The sequence below is a fragment of the Lissotriton helveticus genome, chromosome 8 (assembly GCF_964261635.1).
Source record: "Lissotriton helveticus chromosome 8, aLisHel1.1, whole genome shotgun sequence".
In the NCBI taxonomy this organism is placed as follows: Eukaryota; Metazoa; Chordata; class Amphibia; order Caudata; family Salamandridae; genus Lissotriton; species Lissotriton helveticus.
In genome coordinates, this window is record NC_136069.1 from 255,901,452 (window position 1) to 255,923,732 (window position 22,281).

Here is a 22,281-nt window from a genome sequence, read left to right on the forward strand (position 1 = left end):
ATTGCTAATTCCTTTGGTAAGCTGACGCCCCAACCCTATTTAGCATATCATTTAAAACCAAGGTTTAAGAATAAATGTATGCACTTGAGGTTGGGAAGATATCCGACTAAGGATGGCATACCGAAATGGGAGAACCAATGGTCATCGAGTATTTGCAGGCTTTGTGGGCAAAGTGATGAATCAATAATTCATATAGTAACTTTATGCCCAGCTTTGGCAGACGTTCGGAAGACCGTTCTAAAACCGATCTTTAATGAATTAGGAATTAGAACATGTAGACAAGCACTTACTACCTGTTTGAGTGGAGCGAATATTAAACTTACTTATGTTTTTGTTAAGTTTATCATCATTGCAGAGAATAAACTTAAAGGCTTAGAACGGGTAAACAATTATATTGCGATATAAAATACGTAAGGAACATAATTTAACGAACATTATATGAATGCAAAGTGTTAAGCTAGCTTAAGGTTCTGGGAGTATATTTTAATGTAATTAGGCACATTGCACTTTATTATCGCTTGCACATGGAACACAGCAAAAATTTGTTTTTTTAACTACAACTGCCAACTTAGGTCACTTTATGTAAACGCTGCTATAATAGTTCTTGGTGCAATTCTAAGGCATTTTAGTAAGTTTTATTTATTTATTTATTGCATAATATATTACTGTTGTACTTTACGCTCGCCTGTACATGAAATACTGCAAAAAAATTGTATTTGTAATTGCATCTGTCAACACAAGTCATTTTAAAGTAAATGCTGCTATAATAGTTTTTGGGGCAAATCATAAGGCATTATAGTTGGTTTTAAAGATTTTAATTATTGTGCATTGTATGAACGTTTTGATGGAATGGTCAACTATCTACGTATTATTGGAGTATCACTTTATGATGCTAATAGCACTGTGTATAGTATATGCTTGTTTAATCCGGTTGTTTTATCTTTCCTTGTTTGTAATGATTTTAATTAATCAACAAATAAATACTTTACTTACTTACTTACTTACTTACTCACTTTTAGAGGATGCAAGTGGAGGTCTTTGGGGAGGGTGCTTGAATGTATCATAAGCTCAACTTCTGTGTCATTCCATCGCCTGCTTAGCATGGTAAGTTCATAAAATAATTAAAACTAGTTATTGAAGCAGTTAGAGACACAAGGGGAGAGTAACAGAGTAACTCACGTGATGGGCAAATGCTCTGAAGAAGTGAGAAAGGGCTCCGTTTTAGGTACCTACTATTCATATTATACTTCATGTCTAGAAATATTGTGCTTGGTGCTAATGTCGTGCCTGCAAAGCTCTCGATTCATTGACTAACTCTCGTTGATCACTGTGAACAAAGCATGGGCAACTAAAAAGGGACCTCATCCCACACCAGTTTATAAAATGCATGATGACATAAAGAGAGAAGCCCTTGTAGTTCAAGTGAACGTGCTAGAATACATGTGTTGTCCGTCCTAATTCTACAAAATTAAAATCACATTTGTCTTACTGTATGCTTGCCTTTTACTTTGTACAGAGCCCTGCTGCCATTTTGGTTAGGTTTGTGCTATTCAAATAACACATGTGTGCACATATGCGGTGATTTTAACAGTGGGACGATCGATTTTCCTCGTCTTTTAGAAGGTTTTTAGAACACTTGGCTAAAATTCGCTGCTTTGCCCCTTTATAGAGTGGAGTCTCCAACCATTACAGCATTGACCAGTTCATCTAAAGTAAAATACAAACTATGGAAAGTTTGTTTGTCTTATAGACCATGCCTCCATGTCGAGGTTATTTAAATAGATCTGTGGTGCATATTACCAAGGAATAGGGATATTTATTGCAAAATGCGCTTAGCGCATTTTTTTTATCGCTGCCTATCGCTGGATATGTTAGCGGAGAAAACATGCTATTAGCAACGTTTTTCTCCATTGTGCTAAAATATCCAGCGATAGCGGCGAAATGCGTGAATATCGCTGAGAATACAGCGATATTCACGCATTAGCGACAAAATACTATTAGCCATGTTATCCACCTCCCATTGGATAACATGGCTAAGAACTGATCTGGGCAGGTGTTTGTATTTGGAGATATTCGCGCTTAGCGCGAATATTTCCATCGCTACGCCTACCTTGCTAATAGGCGATAGCGACGTTAGCGACTGCTTTCAGTCGCTAACTGGTTGGGTACGCCCACTTTGCATGTCATTAGCGATAAACATCGCTGACATGCAAAGCGGGCCCCAAACCCCTCGCTATCGCCTAAAAGCTGTCGCTAACATCAGTTAGCTACAGCTTGCTAGTAGGGCGATAGAATTATCGCCGCTTAGTGGCCCCGATAATTGCCTATCGCCCTGCTTGATAATATGCCCTAGTGTCAGTTATGAGGCTTTGCAAAACCTTCGCTATTGGTGCAGAATTTATCATTCTTAGCCCGCTGAATAAACTGATAATACTCCAGTGAATGCTTTGAATCAAATGTTCGCAGTGGCATTTTCAAAATATGGACTTTCTATTCCAGAATATGTTTAACGCATGTCTTTCTCTTCTTTTTTTTTAGAGTTTTATATAGTGCAAACTCGACTCGAAAGTATCAGAGTGCTTTACATGAGCACCAGTTGAGTAATAGATGGACACACGATATTGAGCGTTTTTGCTGAGACTCGACCTGCTTCCCCAGCTTCGAGGTAGATCACACTAGCCATTAGTCCACATCCTCTCCCCATGTCATTTCTCAATAACTTCCTTAAAACGTTGGAGATATTACTGTTAAAGGTTTTGAAGCACATCAACATTATTTTATCAATTTGAAATATGGTAAGTACCGCACATGCATGCACAAACAAGTATAATGCAATTTTAGGTGTGCATTAATTTTTAACCCGAAGTGAGGAGTGGATCTTGTTAAAATTAGTGGTTTGCTTTGGGCAAGTCCAATACTGAGTTAACTCGCCATTGTAGGCATTGTGCTAATGTAATGTTTTCTATAATCAGGTTCTTTTTACTTGTCCACACCTGTCTATGTCTGGGGGATACTTTTTGAGACAATTGTTTATTTGACTTAATATAATTTGTTCCAGGAATGCATTTATTGTATTACGCTCACGCTACTATTGTGTGCAATAGATATGTTTTTAAGACTTTTAAGGGGTTTTACTATGTCTTCACATGATTCTCTGTAACTTAACCTGAATGTAAATAAAGCAAAAAAACATTTTTTTAATTACATAGTGTGCTAGGACACAGATATCTAAATGGTCTGAGAGTTGTATGGTTAGTCCATAAAAAGAAAACATTTTTTATTTGCAGATTCTTTGAACAAACCCAAGGATTTAAAAGGATGTGAACATATCGAAAGGAGTGCTCAAAATACTAATTTAATCGACAACTGAAAATTGAGTTTATTTCCTACATTATATAAAAGAGAGAAACTGACCTCTGAAAATGTATATCAGATCCTTCTCAGGGTACTCATATGCAGCATCAATCTTGCTCGGAAGCTCTGGCCAAAAATTCCTTATTAGTACTAATTCGACATCCGTCATTTGAGGATGCTGGCGCCAGAAGAACCTGAGGAATAAGGAGCAAAACGTCACATTTATGAATTTATTTTACATAAAAAGATTTGCAAGGGAACTCCTGAAAACAGTACATGTGAAATGGCAGTCATTTTGCACATTGGGCTTAAGGATGGTAAATGGAGGTTGCCACTGGCTCGCAATTTCACAGTTAGAGCAACAATAATTCGTCATATTTTTAAATAAGGTCATGTCAAAACTATCAAATCCCTTCAAATATGGCTGATTATTCCACCTACAGCAGTCTTCTTCTGCTGATCCCCCTGCATGCCTGTTGGGAACACTTCTTCATCGCTGGCCCAGAGTCACAGAAACACAGGTCTTCAGATCTGATCTGAACAGCAGCAGTGGTTGGAGATGGCTGATGTGAGGAACCTGTTTCTCCATATTCTGGGCGCTTAGACGGAGAAGTTGTTTCTGAGATTTTTTTTTAAGGGCAGTTCTTCATTTACATGAAATGTAATTCTTTCAATGACATGCAAGACAAGTCCATGCTACTCTGCTCCCATGGTTGATGTGCGTCCAGGGGAAAGATCCTACTGACATCAGTAGACCTCGACCTCTCTACACCCTACCGACCCATAGCAAATGCATAAAAGAGCAGAAGACCCATGTCTCTTACATTAATATGCTTTGAGATTCGGGCCAAAACTCCTAGCTCTAGAGTACACTTGCATCGTGGTTCCAATTGTGAACTCATGGCACACGTACCATGTAATATTGTACTCAGTCACTTATTTATTTCCTAAGCGGTGGAGTTTGTGGTCTGCAATGCAGACGTGGGACATTTCTGTTCCATACCTCCATTGTGCCTTTTGCTGCAGCACTCCTGCAGCTATGTGGTACTCCCTTAGGGGAATGGAAGGTGTGCTTGGTCCAGATTTCGATGCACCACTCTGTGGATGAGTGGTCCAGTGGCATCAGAGCCTTCTACATACCGTGGCCTGCCTCATCCACAAATTCTATGCCTGAGCAGATATATTTGTGAAATATTATTGGGACATGTGCAATGGATTTTGGGCACACCCAAAACGTATGAAATTTGCATGTGCTCAAAGACACATTTTTGCTGCTCTACCATATCGCAGATCAGAATTTTCTTTTAATTCTGCACTCTTTCTTGCCACGATGTTGGGTGATATAATTGGAGAGCACACCATGTTTCCCGATTGCCAGCCCCACCAAGGCTCATATTATGCTTCACTGCCTTGAAGAAGTGGATATGGAACCTCACAATTCTTCTTGGACTGCTAAACGTCCATGGAGGCCACCTGGGCTGTAAAAATGTCTCTGAGTATGCCACCCTGAGCCATTCTTTTCGGGTCCAATTATAGAGCGCAACTCTTTTTTGCAATGAAAAATCAGAGATGACAAAATTGATTCAGCTTTAGAAACTTATTGTGAAGTGATTGTCTGACTGCTTAATCTGTTAAACAATATTGGAAAACTGCTTACTGGTTCCAACATGAGCACCCTTACTTGAGAGACATTTCTGAAAGTTACTGGCTAAAAGTAAAAAGTGGCGGCTCCCCATCATGGGTACTGGGGTTCTGCCCCCTCTTGTTTCCTGACCCATTTTTATAATACCAAAAGTGAATAATAAATCATTTATCATTCTTGGTGTAATAGAACAATGACGGTGGAAGCAAAGGTTGAGCAGCACCCTGAGGCAGTGAACTTATCTGATGGTGGCTGGCACAAGCACATAGAGTTCCCTATACAAACCATCAGGTAGTTTGGCCAGGGCTGGCAAAATCACAGGTGTCACACACACCCAGGTGCAACCCCATTTGTGACGAGCTACAGTGTCACCCCTGTGGTAGTCGAAAAGTGAGTAACATTATCTGATCAAATAGGTCAAATGATATTTGTTAAAAACTTTTAGAAAAACATTCTATTTTCCTTACCTGTCCTTGAAAATTAGCTTTTCGCCTCTCATTTCAGTTATTGCATCAAGAGATAATTCAGGGTCACATTTCTCTGGTGTTTTGGGGTGCTTGGGATTTGGATCACGATTGCCTGGGCCTGTAATGTGATTCACAAGTTTCCATTAAATGTCTCACTCTTTCTTCCTATCAAGCAGGGAGAGCACAATAAAGTACAAGCATGCCAATTACTGCCGGGAAATCTGTGTATATTTGCCAAATTAGAGATTTGTGAGGCGTTGCACCCCAAAAGAACTAGAGTGTTGATGCCTCAGTTTGCCTGAACGTTGTGCATGGTAGTCAACAAGTGGTCTGGCAAAATGATGAACAGCAAGGGAAGCAAACTCAAAAGACAGTGCAAAACACTTTGAACACCACAGGCTAAGCAAATTTAACTCACAATCTCCTCAATCTTTATGGGGTCAGAGAGCACTATTCGGATGCTCTTGCCCACATTTAGGCTGAGCAAATGGCTGGATAAGACAATGGCAACTCCTGTTTGGTCCTGTTATGGCTTGGAAACAGCATTGTGCTAGAACCTCTGAGCTAGAACCTCTGCATCTCATATTACAAGTAAGTCACCATCATGTACCTGATCACAAGTGTACATCTCACAACTCCAAAATCACATCATCATGCCAACACACTCCCAATTATAAACTCTCCAATTGTGTAAGTTTCAGCCACCTCATTCACATATGACTTATTACCAAACATCAGGCCCCAAGTACCAAAACATTGCACTCATGCTCATCAACATTCACACAGCTGTACGGCGTGTAACTGACCATCTGATACTATATGTGCACAATATCTTGATAATTTTTTCATCTGAAAGACATGCCTTGGTATTACTTCTGCTTACATACGGAACATTCTCATATCTAAAGGTTACAGGATACAAAATATTGACTATGCGCACAAGACAGGTGGAGGTCTTTTTGTCATCGAAAAGTCCTTAAGGGATTTCTTGATGGAGGAACATTTCCAACATTTCCAAAATAAAACTACTCATCAGTTAATTCCCCATCTCCATATTAATGTCATTGTTACTTCTAGATGACCTTGACAAATTCCCTGTCCTCATCATCAGCACATCCATCAATCAATTACACCATCATCGCCTACCACAGGAACTTCAGCCGATCACAAGACATCACCACCACAAAATCAAAATCTACTACACAACCTTAAAATCCCCTAACATATCCAACAACCTACTGTAGGAAAGTGGATTATTATTTGGGGTATATAAGTGTTCACTTCAATGGATAAAGACACCACCAGGTAGATGTCATACAAATTAAATTAAATAAACCTATGCTCAATCCCTGGTAAGGAGACACAAAGCAGTCATGTTTAATTCAAAGGAGATGCATAATGTATTAAAGCAGTGCAAACACAGTAGAAAAAGTCACACAAACATAAGAAAACTCCACAACTAATTTTGAAAAATAATCAAAATGTATAGGTAAAATAAGACCAAATCAATAAAAAGCCAATAAGGGGAGCCAGAGACATAAATGTTAAAATATTTAAGGTGAAAAAGCGCTCACTGTATGTCAATGATCGTGGTAGACTGGCATCAAGACCAGCTTTTCAATATGAATACCCTGTCTTCTGATGCCCAACCAACAGACAATATGGACTCGCTTCCAAACAGTTTCACTGTGGCCAAAGTCACAAACCCAACCTCTGAACGATTAAACCACAAAAGCCAATCCCTTTGCCCTAGCAAGTCAAAATCTTCCAGATAGCAAACACCCCTTATGAAAACAGTAAAACATGGCACAGAAAACAGTCCCAGAATGTGCTAACTGAACTGTAAAAATGTTTTCCCTATACTTTAATATACAGAGATCTCTGCCCTGACTCGGAGTCTCTTTATTGTAAAGTATAGGGAAAAGTGAAAATGTTTGGCAAAATATTTTCAGGTAAAATAATAACGTAAATTCTATTGATATATTTATTTTAAATATAGAACTAAAGAAAAAATGCTACTGCACTAATAACTATATTTTGTCTTAAAAAATAAATTATTTAAGTACGTAATAAATTACAATAACATTACTTTTTTGCAGGGTTAAATTAAAGAATACATTTGCACCTAAAGTAAAGAAAATATTGTTCATTAAGCATTAATAATTATTAAAAGTGATGTATAGCATTAAATTAAAGTAATTTAATTATATTAATCATTATCATGTTTTGTTGCATTAATTTGCAAATTCTAAAATATTATTGAAATATTTTATAAATAAATTAAAAATATGTACTATTTTTATATATGTTTATAAAATTAAATTATGTTTATTTGTATTTATAAATATTTTAATTAATTTCATTTAATTTTATATTATTTGTATAGGGTTTTATTTTACGTCCCTAACTCCAATGATTTCTGTAGGACAGTGTTGCAGTGCCAGTGATAGGCATGTGATCTGATGGACTTACTCCCGCTCTGGGCCGAAGCACTCTGCTACTGTTTTGGGTTCCTTTTGGGCTGCAGTAACTTTCAGAAGTGCAATTTGTGAATAGTTATGGGCTTACTCTTTTGTGGGTGGAGAGATGTCCCGCCCTAAACCGCTCCATGACCCTACCTTAACTCCCAATTTCTCCTCCCAATTCCCCGACCCATTAGTAGTAAGCAATATTCCATTTGTTAGCCACTCCTATCTGTCTATCTTACATTTACTAATAAAACATATACTTGTGTAGTGGAGACTCTGCACTTGGGGTGAAGATTTCCTCAAGGAAAAAGGCAGGCGAGGTAGAGGTGTAAACTCTGTATGTAGGTTTATTAATAGCATTTTGTAGTATGTTTTGTAGTACTGAACGCAATTGGTAAATGTGTATGAAATGTTTGCTATATGAATGATACATTCAAAGTATTTCAAAATTGGTGATGTGCTTGGCAAAACAGATTCATTTAATCACATACAATAATACTTTAGTGTATGGGAAGAAAGGAGAAAAATAGATGAAACATACAGGAGTTAAAGTTAATCTCCAATGCTCATGAAAAATAATTTCTCTGATCTAAAACACAACAATAATTTCTCTTCCAGATGGAGTGGTGTGGTTGGCTTCCTTCATACCGTTGTACTGCTTGGCATTTCACCCTACAGTACTGTATGGATGCATAATATAACAAATAAATAATAACATTCATTCTTGCTTTGACGGATGCATAGAATGGACATTTGAGTATGATAAAATTGCAAGTATATGGAGCTACAGTAATTTAAATTCAAGGTAATCACTACTACTTTCGCAATTTGTAATATTTTCAGAATTGATCTTCCATTTTGTTGTAAGAACTCAATGACCTTCACAGACAGATTCTGTACAAAGAAGACTAGAAATAGGTGGGGTGTGTCTATAAGAAAGCCTATCTCAGCTTCTGGATATGCATCTACTTGGTAGCTATTTGCTGGCTATAATCCAATCAAAATTCAGCATTTTTATATCAGAACAGCTGCCAATAAACAACGTTTTTAAATACTTGACAGATGTGAAACATAGGTTTTATTTATGTCAGTAAGAATTTATATTCATAAGTCTGATTTCGCAAAACAACAGTCCATTTTTAAGGTCCAATGAATTGCAGGTGAGTGATGAAAGAGGAATATGGAATACTCGACCTACCGTAAAGAGACTGAATTCCCTGCACATCATCATCAGGAAGCAAGAACCTGCTTGGTTCAGTGTAAGAGTAAACAGGGTACATCAGAGAGCCAGGATCCCTGGAATGATCCAATCCCAGGGCATGACCAAACTCATGGGCTGCAACAATGAACAAGTTGTAGCCTGGAAGAAAGGAAGAGTACAAGAAATAGCATTACAGAACGCGTGAATGGATCATATGCAGCAAGACAATCTGCTTCTTAAAATGGATGGCACAATTACTTCATTTATAATGATTTGTACCATTCTACCTAGCAGAAATCAGGAAACTGCCTGATAAGCACTGTACCGTTTGAGTCACTTGTGAAAGTTTCATCATCATCAAAATGTGTGTCTCCTCCAATTCTTTGCCCAGGTGGAAAGGCATGGGCAAGAAGGCCATCAGGGCCATCAAATGGGTAGTAATCCCCATGCTCTGCAAAGACAAATAAAAATAACATATGGTGGCATTAAAGACAGAGGCATGCATGCTAGCTTTAGAGATACAAGCCAAGTTAATAAGTTGATGTCTTATTATAGCATTATAGTCACTGCTGAGGCTATGCCAACTGTTAGAGGGTCTGAATCCAAGTTAGAGGCATAAACAGCAGACATGTGCCTGTAATGAGGGAGAAGAACTGTATCCAGTACAGCATGAGACAGAAGGGCTATAAGGTTATTAGAAGATTTCACCCACTGAATGTAGACTGAGTATAGGATGTCATAAATTAAGATGGGAGAAACAGAAAGACATTCTGGAGCAGAAGGTCCATGCCAGCTATTAGAACATTGGAACGTTGGAAGTTCCATTGAAAACAATAGAGTGCTCTGGGCTTATAATGGCTGGTATAAGCCCGGAGCTCCAACATTCCAATGCTTCTTTGTGGCTGTGAACAAAAGCTTCAGGAGCCTGAGGGGATTTCAATCCCCTCACACTCCCTGAAGCCTTTGTTTAATTTGTCAGAACATTCTTCCCTCTAGTCGCAGAATATTCTAATAGCCTTATAGCCCTTCGTAGCAGGGCTATACCGGCTATTAAAGTCCCGCTGCCTTGTTAAAGTCCCTCGCCTTCGGCTCGGGCCTTTAACACTGCAGCGGGACTTTAATAGCCAGTATAGCCCGCTGCGGCTGGCAATAAGGCTATATTAGTATCCCTAAGCTACTTAATTGTGTTCAGTAGAATTCCCAATCTTCTAAGACGTTCTGCACCAATCTAGTTTACTTGTCTTGAACATTTCATATCAGTCGAGCCAATTACTGAGCATTATGCCACTGACTTGCTTTAACTTTGGCAGAGGGCTAAAAAAATTTATTTTCCCACTCTCACAAAGAATGCGCATGGGTGGCTGTGCTTGAACACAGGAATGGGCAGATAAATTGCCTGTGATCTTTATTACTTTAAGGACAGCACTTCCTCCTCACAGTCTTTACTAAATGAGGATCAGTCATAACCCCCTAGACTGGTGTCTTTTCCCAACTAAAGAAAATACTGATTTTTCTTTAGCAAGAAATCCCATGGGCCGTGATTCTATCTCAAGAAAACTATTTCTTGTAATGTTCCATATTGAAGGGTCTCTATATACTTTGGATACAAAAGAGGACTTCCTGAACATTCCAAGTTAATTGTACACAGTAGAGAGACAATACTAAAAAGGCACATTGTAGGACTGTGATGGGATAATCCTGGACTCAAAGTGATGAAAATTTGCTGAGAAATAATCAGGCCATTGCAGCCCATCCAGCTTTCTTATCACAGCTCTGACTGATGAAGATACACTATGTCCATCATTGTTCCACAAAAATCCTTTCTTTCATAAATGACAAGCAGAGGCACAGCTGTTGCAACATCTGCAGTACATTATCATATAAAACACTGTAGCTGTTTCTTGAAGAAACACTACCTCAAACACAATCTCATCAAAATAACACTTGTGGCATGCCTTCAGAGCAAAACAAATGTATGGGGAGACAGTAATATTGGCAGTCTGCAAATCTCTCTCAGATGAACCCCTTATCCTCTAGCCCAGGAGGCTGCTATATTCCAGAATCATTGACTAGGGCAACCCTCCCCCACCACCTGGGATGTCTTGCAAATAACTAAATGAACCTAAATACATGAAGTGAGTGAAAATAGCTATGTTCCCTTTTAAAGGAACCTTAAGTGGACCTAAATACATGAAGTGAGTGGAAATAGCTATGTTCCCTTTTAAAGGAACCTTAAGTGGCCAGGAGGGAATGTGATGTATGGAAGAAAAATGTACACTCATGCAAGGAAAGAGGACACAATCAGGGTTTGGAGAACTTCCGCCTATCAGGTATGTGAGGGCAGAAGGAAGGAAAAACAATACCTATATTCCATTGAAAATGGTAACAATTGTTTGGTATAAATCATGCACCTGGGTACCTCACCCTAACTGGGAACACCTTAATATATTGAAGAGAACAGGCAAATCCTTCCTATGTTCCCAGCAGGGGTAATGGTGACAAAAAAGAAAACATCCCACCTTAATCAGGCCATAATGGAATCACTAGTGGGGTCAATGCGAACTGCTGTGGAAACCCCTTCAACAACAAGGGCAGATCCTATGGGCTTTGAAGAGAGTGAGTCGCTATCTAGTCATTCTCAAAGCCCTGAAGATACAGGGAGTATGATAACTAAACTCCTTTAGTTGACTCCATCCCTTGCCCCCACAAACCGGAGGCAACCAGCTCATTACAGAACTGCTGTCAGAGGAAATGTATGACAAGAAAAGGATCCTAAGTGTGAAGATGAAGGCTCTTCACCAACCACTTCTTGGAAAACTGAGTCTAGGGCCACAAATAACTGACGAACACAGCTGTCATTGATTATGGAATACTATTCAGCTGCTCTGAAACAACCCTTTGTCTGAGGTCCTATCTGTTCAACAGTTCACGCAAATAGGATAAGATGGCATGGGCGTGAGTGATGAAGGTCTGGCTTCATCAGAGGACAAGGAACCAGGAACAAGAGTAGAGTGGTAGCCATTGTCAACTCTGCATTAAAGTGAGTCACAGACTGTAGGGCCAATATGAGGCAGTCAGAATGACTCCATCATCTCCCCTTGAATGCTTATCTTAATCTTCCGGAGTGAAAAACTTCGAGACAGGTAGAAAGCATTCCTTTTAGTCATTGAAAAGACAAAGGGGCTTATCTACTAGTTTATGACAGAGGGCAGTGCAGCAAGTCGCTTGGCTGCGCTACGCTGCGTCAAAAGGAAAGGGCAGGAATGCACTACATCTACGAGATACAGCCCATTCCTGTCCTGTTCCACTGCGCTAGCGTAAAATTGGCTGCATCGCGCCAACGCAGGCACCCTTAGACTATGTTATTTCTCCTACACCTCATTTACACCTCTTCTGTGGAGGTGTAAATCTGGGAATGCATCAAAGTTCATGGGTGTTGCGTGGGAACTCCCACCAGAACGCCCATGGAACAACTCTTTGACACTGAGTAAGACAACACAGAGATGTTTGCTACTTTGCCTTACTCCATATCTACGAGGCAATGAAAAGCTGTGCAAAGTAGATATGGGTCGGCACTCAGCGCCGCCGGTGCATCATAAAAAAGAAAAGCAGAGGCGGCACAATGGGCAAAGTATATGCTGCCCAATGTTCAGGGTAGATTTCTTCATGCAAATTAAATTTTGGAGGCTTGAAGTGATTCTTGACAATTTAGCATGTTGCTTTCTGACAGATTAATAAGTAGTTCAGCCTTTTTTGTTGGGGACTGCCAGGGGAGCCCCAGGGCACCAACAGTTCCAGCATCAATGGTGCTGCAGTGCCCTCTGGGGCACCCATTTATGCCTTCTATGGTGGGGGCCAAAGGCGGAATTCTAGGGCCCAGCGGCCCCATGGAGCAGAGTTTGTACAGGCATGGAACAAATCCTGATGTTTGCTATGCCTTGTAGGAGCATTACTGCTCCTGCTGGAGGTGGAATTAATATCTACAATCCCGTGGGATGGGGTCCATGGCTCAGGAAGGGGGGGGCTGCACATTCCCTTCCCAAATAATTAAAAATGGCATTGGGGTATGGGGTTCCTGTGGCCCATCCGGCGGGGATTAATAATGAAAAGGGCAAGACACTGACAGTTTTTTTTACGGAATTGCAATCAACAGTCCAGTCAAAAATAAACTATAACTTTTAGCCCCTCTGGGACCCCCCCCAACTATCCTAGGGGAACAGGGTATCCCTACCCTGCCACCATAATTTTTTTTTCTTGCTTGAGTATACAGGGATTGTGTCCCTAAGTCCTAACATGGCTGCTGCCACATCGTTGTTGATGGGGTGGTGCCAAGTAGAAGTTATCTTTTGATCTGTCGGCAACGTGGATCCTTTATGGCATGAAATATACATTAATTTTGAAGCTTAATATTTTAGAAAATACTGGACAGATTTACACCAAATCACAAAAAGCATGCTTTCTGGACCAAGATCTAGCTTTCTGTCAAAATTAGTGTAATTCCATTCAGTCATTTTAGAGGTATTGATATGCAATTTTTCTTTGTAAAACTACATGGGGAAAATGCATTTTGGGAGCCCCGCTTTCTCTCGGCCCCCACTTGATGGATCACCCTAAAACTTTCCAGGAAGGAGCTGAGGTGGTTAAGACTTTTTTGGGAACGTTTAGTGAAGATTCACCAAACAGGGTCATGTTATATGCAAACCAAAAATTCTATTTCCTAAGGAAATGTGGTCATAAATAAAACCACCCAGTGGTGTATCCTCAAGGTGCATATATGTAAGTGTAAATCAGTATTTACCTATATAGACCATATGATATTGTGGCACTCGATAACCTCAAGGTAGATAAATATGGAGTTAAGAATAGTAAATGTAGACTTACTAGATATATGTACCCTCAGGATATTGAGGTACTCAGAATTTTGGCAGGTTGTTATTTTCATCCTTTGTATATATGCATGCAGCTAGTGATGTTGATAGTCAATGCAATCTATCTGTACAACTGAAAGGCCAACTCATAAAATATTTCTCAGCAAATGGGAAGCAGGTTTCTCAGTGTAACAATATTAATCCTGCTGCTTATAGAAAAGTGAAAAGTGAAGTAGTAGTGGTGCCCAACATTTACCCAGGAAATAGGAGGACAATCACAATGGCTTATTCAACGTGTTTTCCTACAAATTTAATGTTGAATAAAAAGATATCATTTTTCTAGTACGGGACAATGGGGTTGTTTATAGGAGGCGGCTTCTTCCTAGGAGTACCTTTTGTTCCGAAAGAAATCATGATGTCGGCAGTGCCACTGCGTAGTCTGGTAAAGTTCAGGGGTGTCACCTCACTCCAAACTCTGAAGGCCTTCTTGATGGCTCGATCCACATCAGCGTGAGTCATGTCTGGTGTATAATTCTCAATTCTGTTGAAAATATAAAGTTGGCAATAATGTACTTATCACATTAGGCATACTTCCAACATATATGCATTTCAGTGTTTCATTTGTAAAAATAAATAAAAAATAAGTGCCAAGGCCCTCATCAGGAGGCCACTACAGCTTGCACCACCCATTGCCCCTGTTAGCGCTGCCAAAGACAGTACCAACACAACTATTAACCATCACACTCGTACAAGTGTGACTGTTCAGACTATTTCAGACCCCAAAGCTATAAAAATTGCTAGGGCTGATGGCATTATTCATTTTTAACATATATTTAAATAATGAACAACTACTGTATGCTCAACTTTGGATTGCACAAACAGCACCACCATGTGGCAGTGTTGAAAAATTGAGTGTCAGGCCCAGCACAGGCAACCACTGGCTCAGGTTAAGCACTGATGTATTTGCATGTCTGAGGGCCCAGTTTGAAACTGTTAACCTGATTACAGTACATGTAAACAGACAGAAAAACATTATGTGAAAAATCCTAAAATATAAAATGTAAAATACAAACTGTTGCAGTTTTGCACATTTCCAAAAGGCAAAGTGACACAAGAAATACATTGAAAATGGAATTTAATAGCTTCCCAGCTTAATGGCTTCTCCGGGGGTGGGAAGGCAAGCTTATGCCCCAGCTCTATATGTCCGGGTCTTCCCTTGAGCCCCCACCTCCACAGCTGCTGAATGTACCAGTAGGCGACACAGAAAAAACAAATAGACACTGCACCTTGGCACACACATTATATATAATTCTGTGTGTGTGTATATATATATATATATATATATTATATACACATGAATATATATATTTATATCTATATATACATATATATATATATATACATATATCTGTAATATATACATATTTATGTATAATGAATATATATATAAATGATTAAGATTATTGTTGGTGGCCCCGCTAAGTTTTTCTGTGGGCCAATGTGTGCTGCCCTAAAAGTCGTGTAAAGACACCACTGTTCAAATATGATGTTAGAATGGGTGCACTGACGGTGGCTGATTGGGTGTAGTACATCAAAAGAATCAAGACAAAGCAACAAGCTACACTAAAATGTCAAACTTTAGTGAGGAGTGGCTAATGATCAATACATAATGATCAGCAATAAAGAAACATTCGTGGTATCTTACATTATCTGCGGCAAATGTTCAGATAGCCATAAAATGTGTACTGAGTATAATCTTTCTGTTTATAGGGACACAGAACAGTTGCTACATGTGAGCCTGTAGGAACAAGCAGGCATCAAAAATCATCATACAAATCACGAGAGGCCATATAGCTAATAAAGGCATTGAAAATACTAGCGTGCAATTCACCACATGGATAGAGGGGCTGAGATCATAAAATCTGTTGATCTGGAGAATTCGCAGGAAGCGACCTTACACAACCTTTAGACATGATGAAAGAGGATTGTTCTTATTTACACAGACTCTACTGAAGCCTCAAGACGTCAACATTGTAAATAACAATAAGTCATAAACAGATCAAAGGTAAAACTATGAAAACTAGCAAACGCAAAACAAAAGCACATTCTTACATCCAGACACATTTGGGGCCATATTATGAACAGATGTACTGGCTCTGGCCGAGTGGGGCGCATATCAGCTGAGAGACATGTGGAAGTGGAGGGGGAAATTCGCAGAAAGGAGAATAGGAATGATAGCAGCAGCGGCTCCTCCGCAATGGCGGAGCAGCAGCCGCCCACTGGCTCAGAGCCAGCAGCTGAAAAATAAAATTATATCTTCCTATTGTTTTCTTTTTTAGCTGCTGGCTCTGAGCCAGCGTGTGCAGGGAAGGGCAGTGCTGGGCCATGGGACGGGGGGGAGAAGGAGTGGTATGTGCACTTGTAAGTGCGCATGTCACGTTGGCCACCATCTTAGGGCGGCCAAACTGACAAAGCACCTTCCTTTCTCCAACCCAGCTGTATTGTACAGCTGGGTTGGAGAAACAGCACAGAGTGAGCGTCTTTTCAGCCCACTCAGGCCAATCCCTGTGCTGTTCTCATAGCATGAGAGCAGCGCCAGGATTGCACAGTGGGTCTGTGATGCTGACCCCGGTGGACTGCTGGTAGCAGCAGAGCTGCGAAGCAGCAAGAGGCGAGGCGGCCATCATCATGAGGTAGGTTTTTCTTAATGAATCCCATGCACACTCCCCCGCACTCCCCCACCCCCCAATTTTTATTTGATATCGGCCACCACTGAGTGACAGACAACAGGAAAGCAGACTCTTCAACATATCTTGGAATGTGTTACATACTCATCCATTTCTGACTTCATCTTTCCTGCCCAGAATTTGTTGTTTTTGATTTTTACATTACAAACGTCGTACAACATGGGCAGTAGGATGGGCTGTGGCGGCTCGACTCAGAGCTGAGCCCTTGTTTTCCTGTGCCTGAAATGTGTAAGGTGAATTTATTTAGCCAGATATTTATTGTGCATTATTGTATAGACAGTTCAGCTCAGAAACAGAAAGAGGCAAAACTTGCTCACTGTTTCTAAGCTGTACTGTATTAAAACCAAGCTCTAACTCTGAGACTTATTGGATTCAATTAATTTAATTTACACATTAAATGTACATAAGGCAGGTGATTGGCTCTGTGCTGGGCCAGCTCAGCCCATCATCATACAGGCGTAGGTACTGAAATGCAAATATAACTAGACGGCCTGATTCATGAACTGCACTTTGGGCCACGTTTACACTTTTGGGTGAGATTGCCACTTTCCAGTATTCATAAATTGCACTTTTGTAGTAAGTAACGCTTTTGGAGTATTTTACACTTTTGTAATAAGTCCAGCACTACATATGGTCAACAATTGGTATTGCAACACCCTGCCATAGAAAATATTGGAAGTAGAGGCTTCAAATAAAACCTCAAAGGAAATATTATTACATTTAATTCCATTATTTAAAATACAAATAAACACATATTAATGGTAAACATGTATACAAAATAGTGCATATTTATTATTTAATCATAAAAATGTTAGGTTATTAAATATTGTATCATTAAATAATAAATATGAACTCTGGAGGGAAGCACAAAAGCTCTCTCTCATCTACCCATTCACCTATTTCAGCATTCACATTACATTCATTTTATTATTTCATTCACCGTCTCATTCATACTCTGATGTACACATTCATCAATGTACTCACCTATTCATCCATCCATTCACTCACTCACACATCCATCCATGCACTCTCTTATTCTTCACTCATTTCACTGCCCATGCACTCATTCAGGGATTCACTGATTCCCTACTCTTTCATCTATCCACGTATACAGCTATTCATTCAGGGCTAGATCCCATTCATCAATTCACTCACTCACCCAATTACCCATTGGAACACTCACTCATTCTAATTTCGTTTGCTCATGCATTCAGTTACTTATAAAGCTATACATGTATGCATTGTCATACACTCAGAACTCTGTGTGCTCACTCACACATTCGTCTATGTATGCAATTAATCTTTCAGCTATGCTGCATGCACCTCACTTATCGATGCACTCACAAGTCAATTCATCCAACCAATCAGCCATCAACCCACGATGCATTCACTCATCCATCCACCCTTAGGCTCGATGGAGGCCCCTCGCCGGTTGGGGGTCCCCTGAAAGGTTGAAAGCCCCTGCTTCACACAGGCTTCCGGGGCCTGTATTACGCCCCTGACTGACCACAAACATAAAACAGATTTTAATAATATTCTGGTGGGCATATGCTAGTTTACACATTTTGATGTGAAGAGATTTTAGGAGATTTGTACAAAGTGAACCTGCACCCCTGAGCACTTACTATCAGTATCCCAAGTGTGGAATTTACATTGATATATTTTTCATTGGCGTTATTTTCTGTAATTGTCATGGGTGAAAGTGCAAATGTATATAACGTGCCTGGTGGTAAACACACCCATAACCAATTCACAGCCTGTGTGTGATTCACGAAGCTTTTTCCGTCAGTTGCTTTGCCTTTTAGAAATTTAGATTAAGACGCACGTATGTCGGGGCTCAGGTGTAAGACTGCCAAAACGATCCCATATGAAAAATCTCACAGGCAATTACATCCCAATTATAGCATGTATTTACTATCCAGCTTGGTGGTAGGCAGTGCTTAATTTGTTTAAAAAACTGTTGCAGGGCCCAAGCTATTTAACACACTCCCATTGCAGCTGATACAACTCAAATGTCACTTTAAACTTCAAGTTTAATGCTGATGGTTATCATTTTTGTAGATATATTTAAAAGTTAAATGCACCCCTTATGAACGTTCTTTGGAAATACACACACAGCGCCACCATGTGGTGTATTCTCAAAAAAAGTGCTAGTTTTTACAAAAAAGTGTCACTGCCCAGAAGCGGAAAACACCAGCACAAATTAAGCACTGGGGGTGGCCCTTTTGTCTTACTTGCATTAGGGTCCGTAGCACTCTCACTACACCTCTGACTAACAGCAAGTTACCACAAAAGCATCTATTTTAATATTGGTGAAAATATTCGGAGACAGACGTTCCTATGCAAGTTTTCGTCTACATTTGGACCTCTATTTGTAGCAGCCGATTAGTGCAAATAATACTTTAGCAGTGGCTTATCTTTGCAAAAGTAATCTGTGCACTTCTCAGGCAGCACACATGTTGGTGCAGTATTCGACTAACACCAGTGCAGTTAAGTGAACGGGAAATGCACAACTGATGTAAACAGACAAGCTGGCCACTCCAACATTTTGGTAATACACTGGTCAGTCAATTCAATTATCATGTTTGCACTTGGAATGCTGTACAAAAGTTTTGAAAAAATTGAACAGTGCAAAAACATTTATAGCTTAATTCAAAGAGCAGTTTTAGGTTATACAGTTCTGCTGATCATTTAGATTTTTGTGTTTTCTGAAAATGCGCAAGCCTCATATTTAACAGAGATATAGCGGCCATTTGAGCAGGTCATCCTTGCCCCTTGGTGGTCTACAAAGGTACGGATGCATAACTAAACCCTACATATATAGATATATTCCAAGGGAGGTGGGCTTTCAACAGGAACTGACGCCAGGAGCCCATTCCATAATTACGAGGATTAATGGGCAAGGCTGCTGCTACTTACTTCGCAGTCCAAAAAAGCACAATATTCACACCTGAAAAAGTGTATGCTCATGATGTCACATGAGAGCAATCCATTCTCTGTTATTTTTATATTACAAGAACTGAAATATACGTAATTCTGGAAAATGTGAGAGTAAAGTCAGATGTTGTGTCCACATGAGTAATAGGTTGCTCACATGTAGTCCCTTATAAAATCTATCCAGATGCTGTTCGCCCTGATACAGTGCTTAATTTGTCCTGGAAGTTTCCAGTGCTGCGCACCGCCACTTAGTTATCAGCTCTAGTTCCAGTCCAGCATATGGTGGTGTTGACTTTTTAAATTTGAGATGAGTACAATAATCGTGTTTATTAAGTCAATATGCATTGAACATAAACAAATACCAGCCTCTCATGCCATTATTATAGCTTTGTGTGGCCTGAAATAGTCTCAATTGTCACACTCGTAGGTGTGCGATGGTTAGGTGTTATATTGGTACTGTCATTGACAGTGCTGGCAGGGCATGGGGGCTGCAGTGGTTTTCTGAGAAGGGCCCTGGCACTTAATTTTTTTTTACAAATTAAGCACTACCCTATTACCTTGGTTAGGTGAGAAGTGCCTTATCATATTCCTATCAATAATATATTTTGGTGTGGCTCTCTTCCTCTACAGACAGTGCCACTGGAATTATGCAATTGTGCAACCGCTGCAATTTTCACATCATTTTTGATTTGCCGCATTTGCCACATAATCCATCATCTGCTGCATAATCTGCAGATTTTAACAAAAGATTGTTTCTAGCTCAAACGGTTCAAATGTTACTAAAAACTCAGCAACACATTACTGCGCAGTGGAAGGCCCTTTGCAAAGTTGGACTGGTCATATTTCTGTTGCATATTGCTATATTTGGGAGTTAAACTGGCACTAAAAAGGTGCAACTAATGCCCAAACACTGCTTCGGACAAAGGCTCAGAATGCAGACAGACCTCCCTCCTAAAAAGAACAGACCAACAATGTGCACTGAGTATTATTAGGCAGTGCACCACACTAGCAGGCAACTAAATCCCGCCTCGAACTGTATCTGTCAGACTCTATTACAGAGAGGTGCCCAGGCCCTCGCTATTCTGTGTATATCACACACTGTCTGCCTACCTGTAGGTCAGGTTAAACCGGGGCCATTTCAGACTTCTCGGGAAGACGTTGTATTCGCCCACGTCGGGGACGCCACACCTTGGCTGCTTCATCACCTCTAGCGTATCCTCGTCGAGTTTGCCCGTCACCTCCAGGTCGAAGAAAGCTTGCATTTCCCGGAGCTTTGATGCCAGGGCGTTTCCCCCTTTCTTGGTCATTATTCCCGCATGGTCAGAAGCAACGTAGAACGTTTTCAGATATTTCTAGAAAACAAAAAGACATGTTTGTTTTTACAATTCCTCAAACTCACATGTGGTTGGATACAATACAACATGTCCTTGTATAGCACACAACTGCCAAACTAATCTCTTTGCAATCTCCCGGTTTTGCGCGGCAAGAGGCATCTGGGGATACAGAGGGTTGCACAAGGTCACACAGTTGGATACAGCTAGGAAACATCGTTGCGGGAACAAGGGATTAGAAAGAATGAAATACCTCTGCTAAACGCAGCTCTTGCTCAGTCACGTCAGAGTCCAGCTCATGGGGCACAGGGACAGGCAGGCCGAAAGCCAGGCTCAGAAAGAAGATGGCGGCGGACAGCACTGAAGGCATCGTGTTCGTCTTAAACCCCTGGCCCCTCTGAGGTGCCAGACTACAAGCAGCTGCTTTTATACAGCCGAGCAGTGAGTCACCTCGGGGGAGACATGCACCAACTTCCATGTGTAGTCACTGCACGGTAAACATGCTCGCTGCCTTTTTAACTCCCACAGGGGGGCTGTGGGTTGTGGTTAAAAGAATAAAGGTGCATACAGCAAACCATCTGCAACCCCAGAAATGAACGACAAACCCGAGGATTATGTAAACATGCTCTCAGCATATTTCTACTGGCAACGTCTGAGAGGAACACGTTGTTGAACCGAGTACATTTAGGCTTTTCATGACCATGCACACACAAATTAGGCTGCCTTGCTGTTATTCATTAGAGCAAGATTGTCTGAGTGAACTTTTGTGTAAACTCATTTTGGGCTCATTTAGTTAATACAAATATTGTTCAGTCTCTTTGGTGGAATTGTGTGAATTCGGCTTTGAAGTTTGCTTTTCATTTTACCATAATGTTTGTTCTGATGTCTTTTCAAAGAAACTCTCGCAGCAGACTGAAGGCCCCATGCTAATTCTCAACTGCACAGAATGATGCTCTCAGGGAATGGTGTACTTTTAGGAGCCGATCCAAAAGAGTAAGCGAGAACAGTGATGACGTTCCAAATTATAAACTACATTTAGGAATTTGTGTGTTAGGGCTTTTTAGGGCTCGGGCCTAGGCCTCCACGAAGTGGGGGGCGGAGCTTCCGAGCTCTTATGCGTTCAAAAAAAAAAAGACAGAAAGGGGTCCGGTTGGCACATTCCTTAGTTTTTTATGGCATCTGCCTAGTGATTCGTCTTCGCTGTGCTGTGTATTTAGTAGCGTTGACGTGATAGGCTCTATGTAATTTACGCGTGCCTGATGTGGC

At 40.3% G+C, this 22,281-nt stretch overlaps 1 protein-coding gene across 1 annotated transcript in view; it reads right to left on the reverse strand.

Moving 5' to 3' along the window:
- The window catches only part of LOC144772588 (collagenase 3-like), a 36,221-nt gene extending 15,189 nt beyond the window's left edge, over nucleotides 1-21,032 (reverse strand). Inside the window, exons 1-6 of the mRNA XM_078657015.1 lie at nucleotides 20,795-21,032; nucleotides 14,393-14,541; nucleotides 9,458-9,583; nucleotides 9,130-9,291; nucleotides 5,464-5,581; nucleotides 3,415-3,548 (exon numbers count right to left, since the gene is read on the reverse strand). Coding sequence (XP_078513141.1) covers nucleotides 3,415-3,548; nucleotides 5,464-5,581; nucleotides 9,130-9,291; nucleotides 9,458-9,583; nucleotides 14,393-14,541; nucleotides 20,795-20,991 — 886 coding nt within the window. The 5' untranslated portion in view covers nucleotides 20,992-21,032. The remainder of the gene's footprint in view (nucleotides 1-3,414; nucleotides 3,549-5,463; nucleotides 5,582-9,129; nucleotides 9,292-9,457; nucleotides 9,584-14,392; nucleotides 14,542-20,794) is intronic.
- Nucleotides 21,033-22,281: the final 1,249 nt, after the last annotated feature.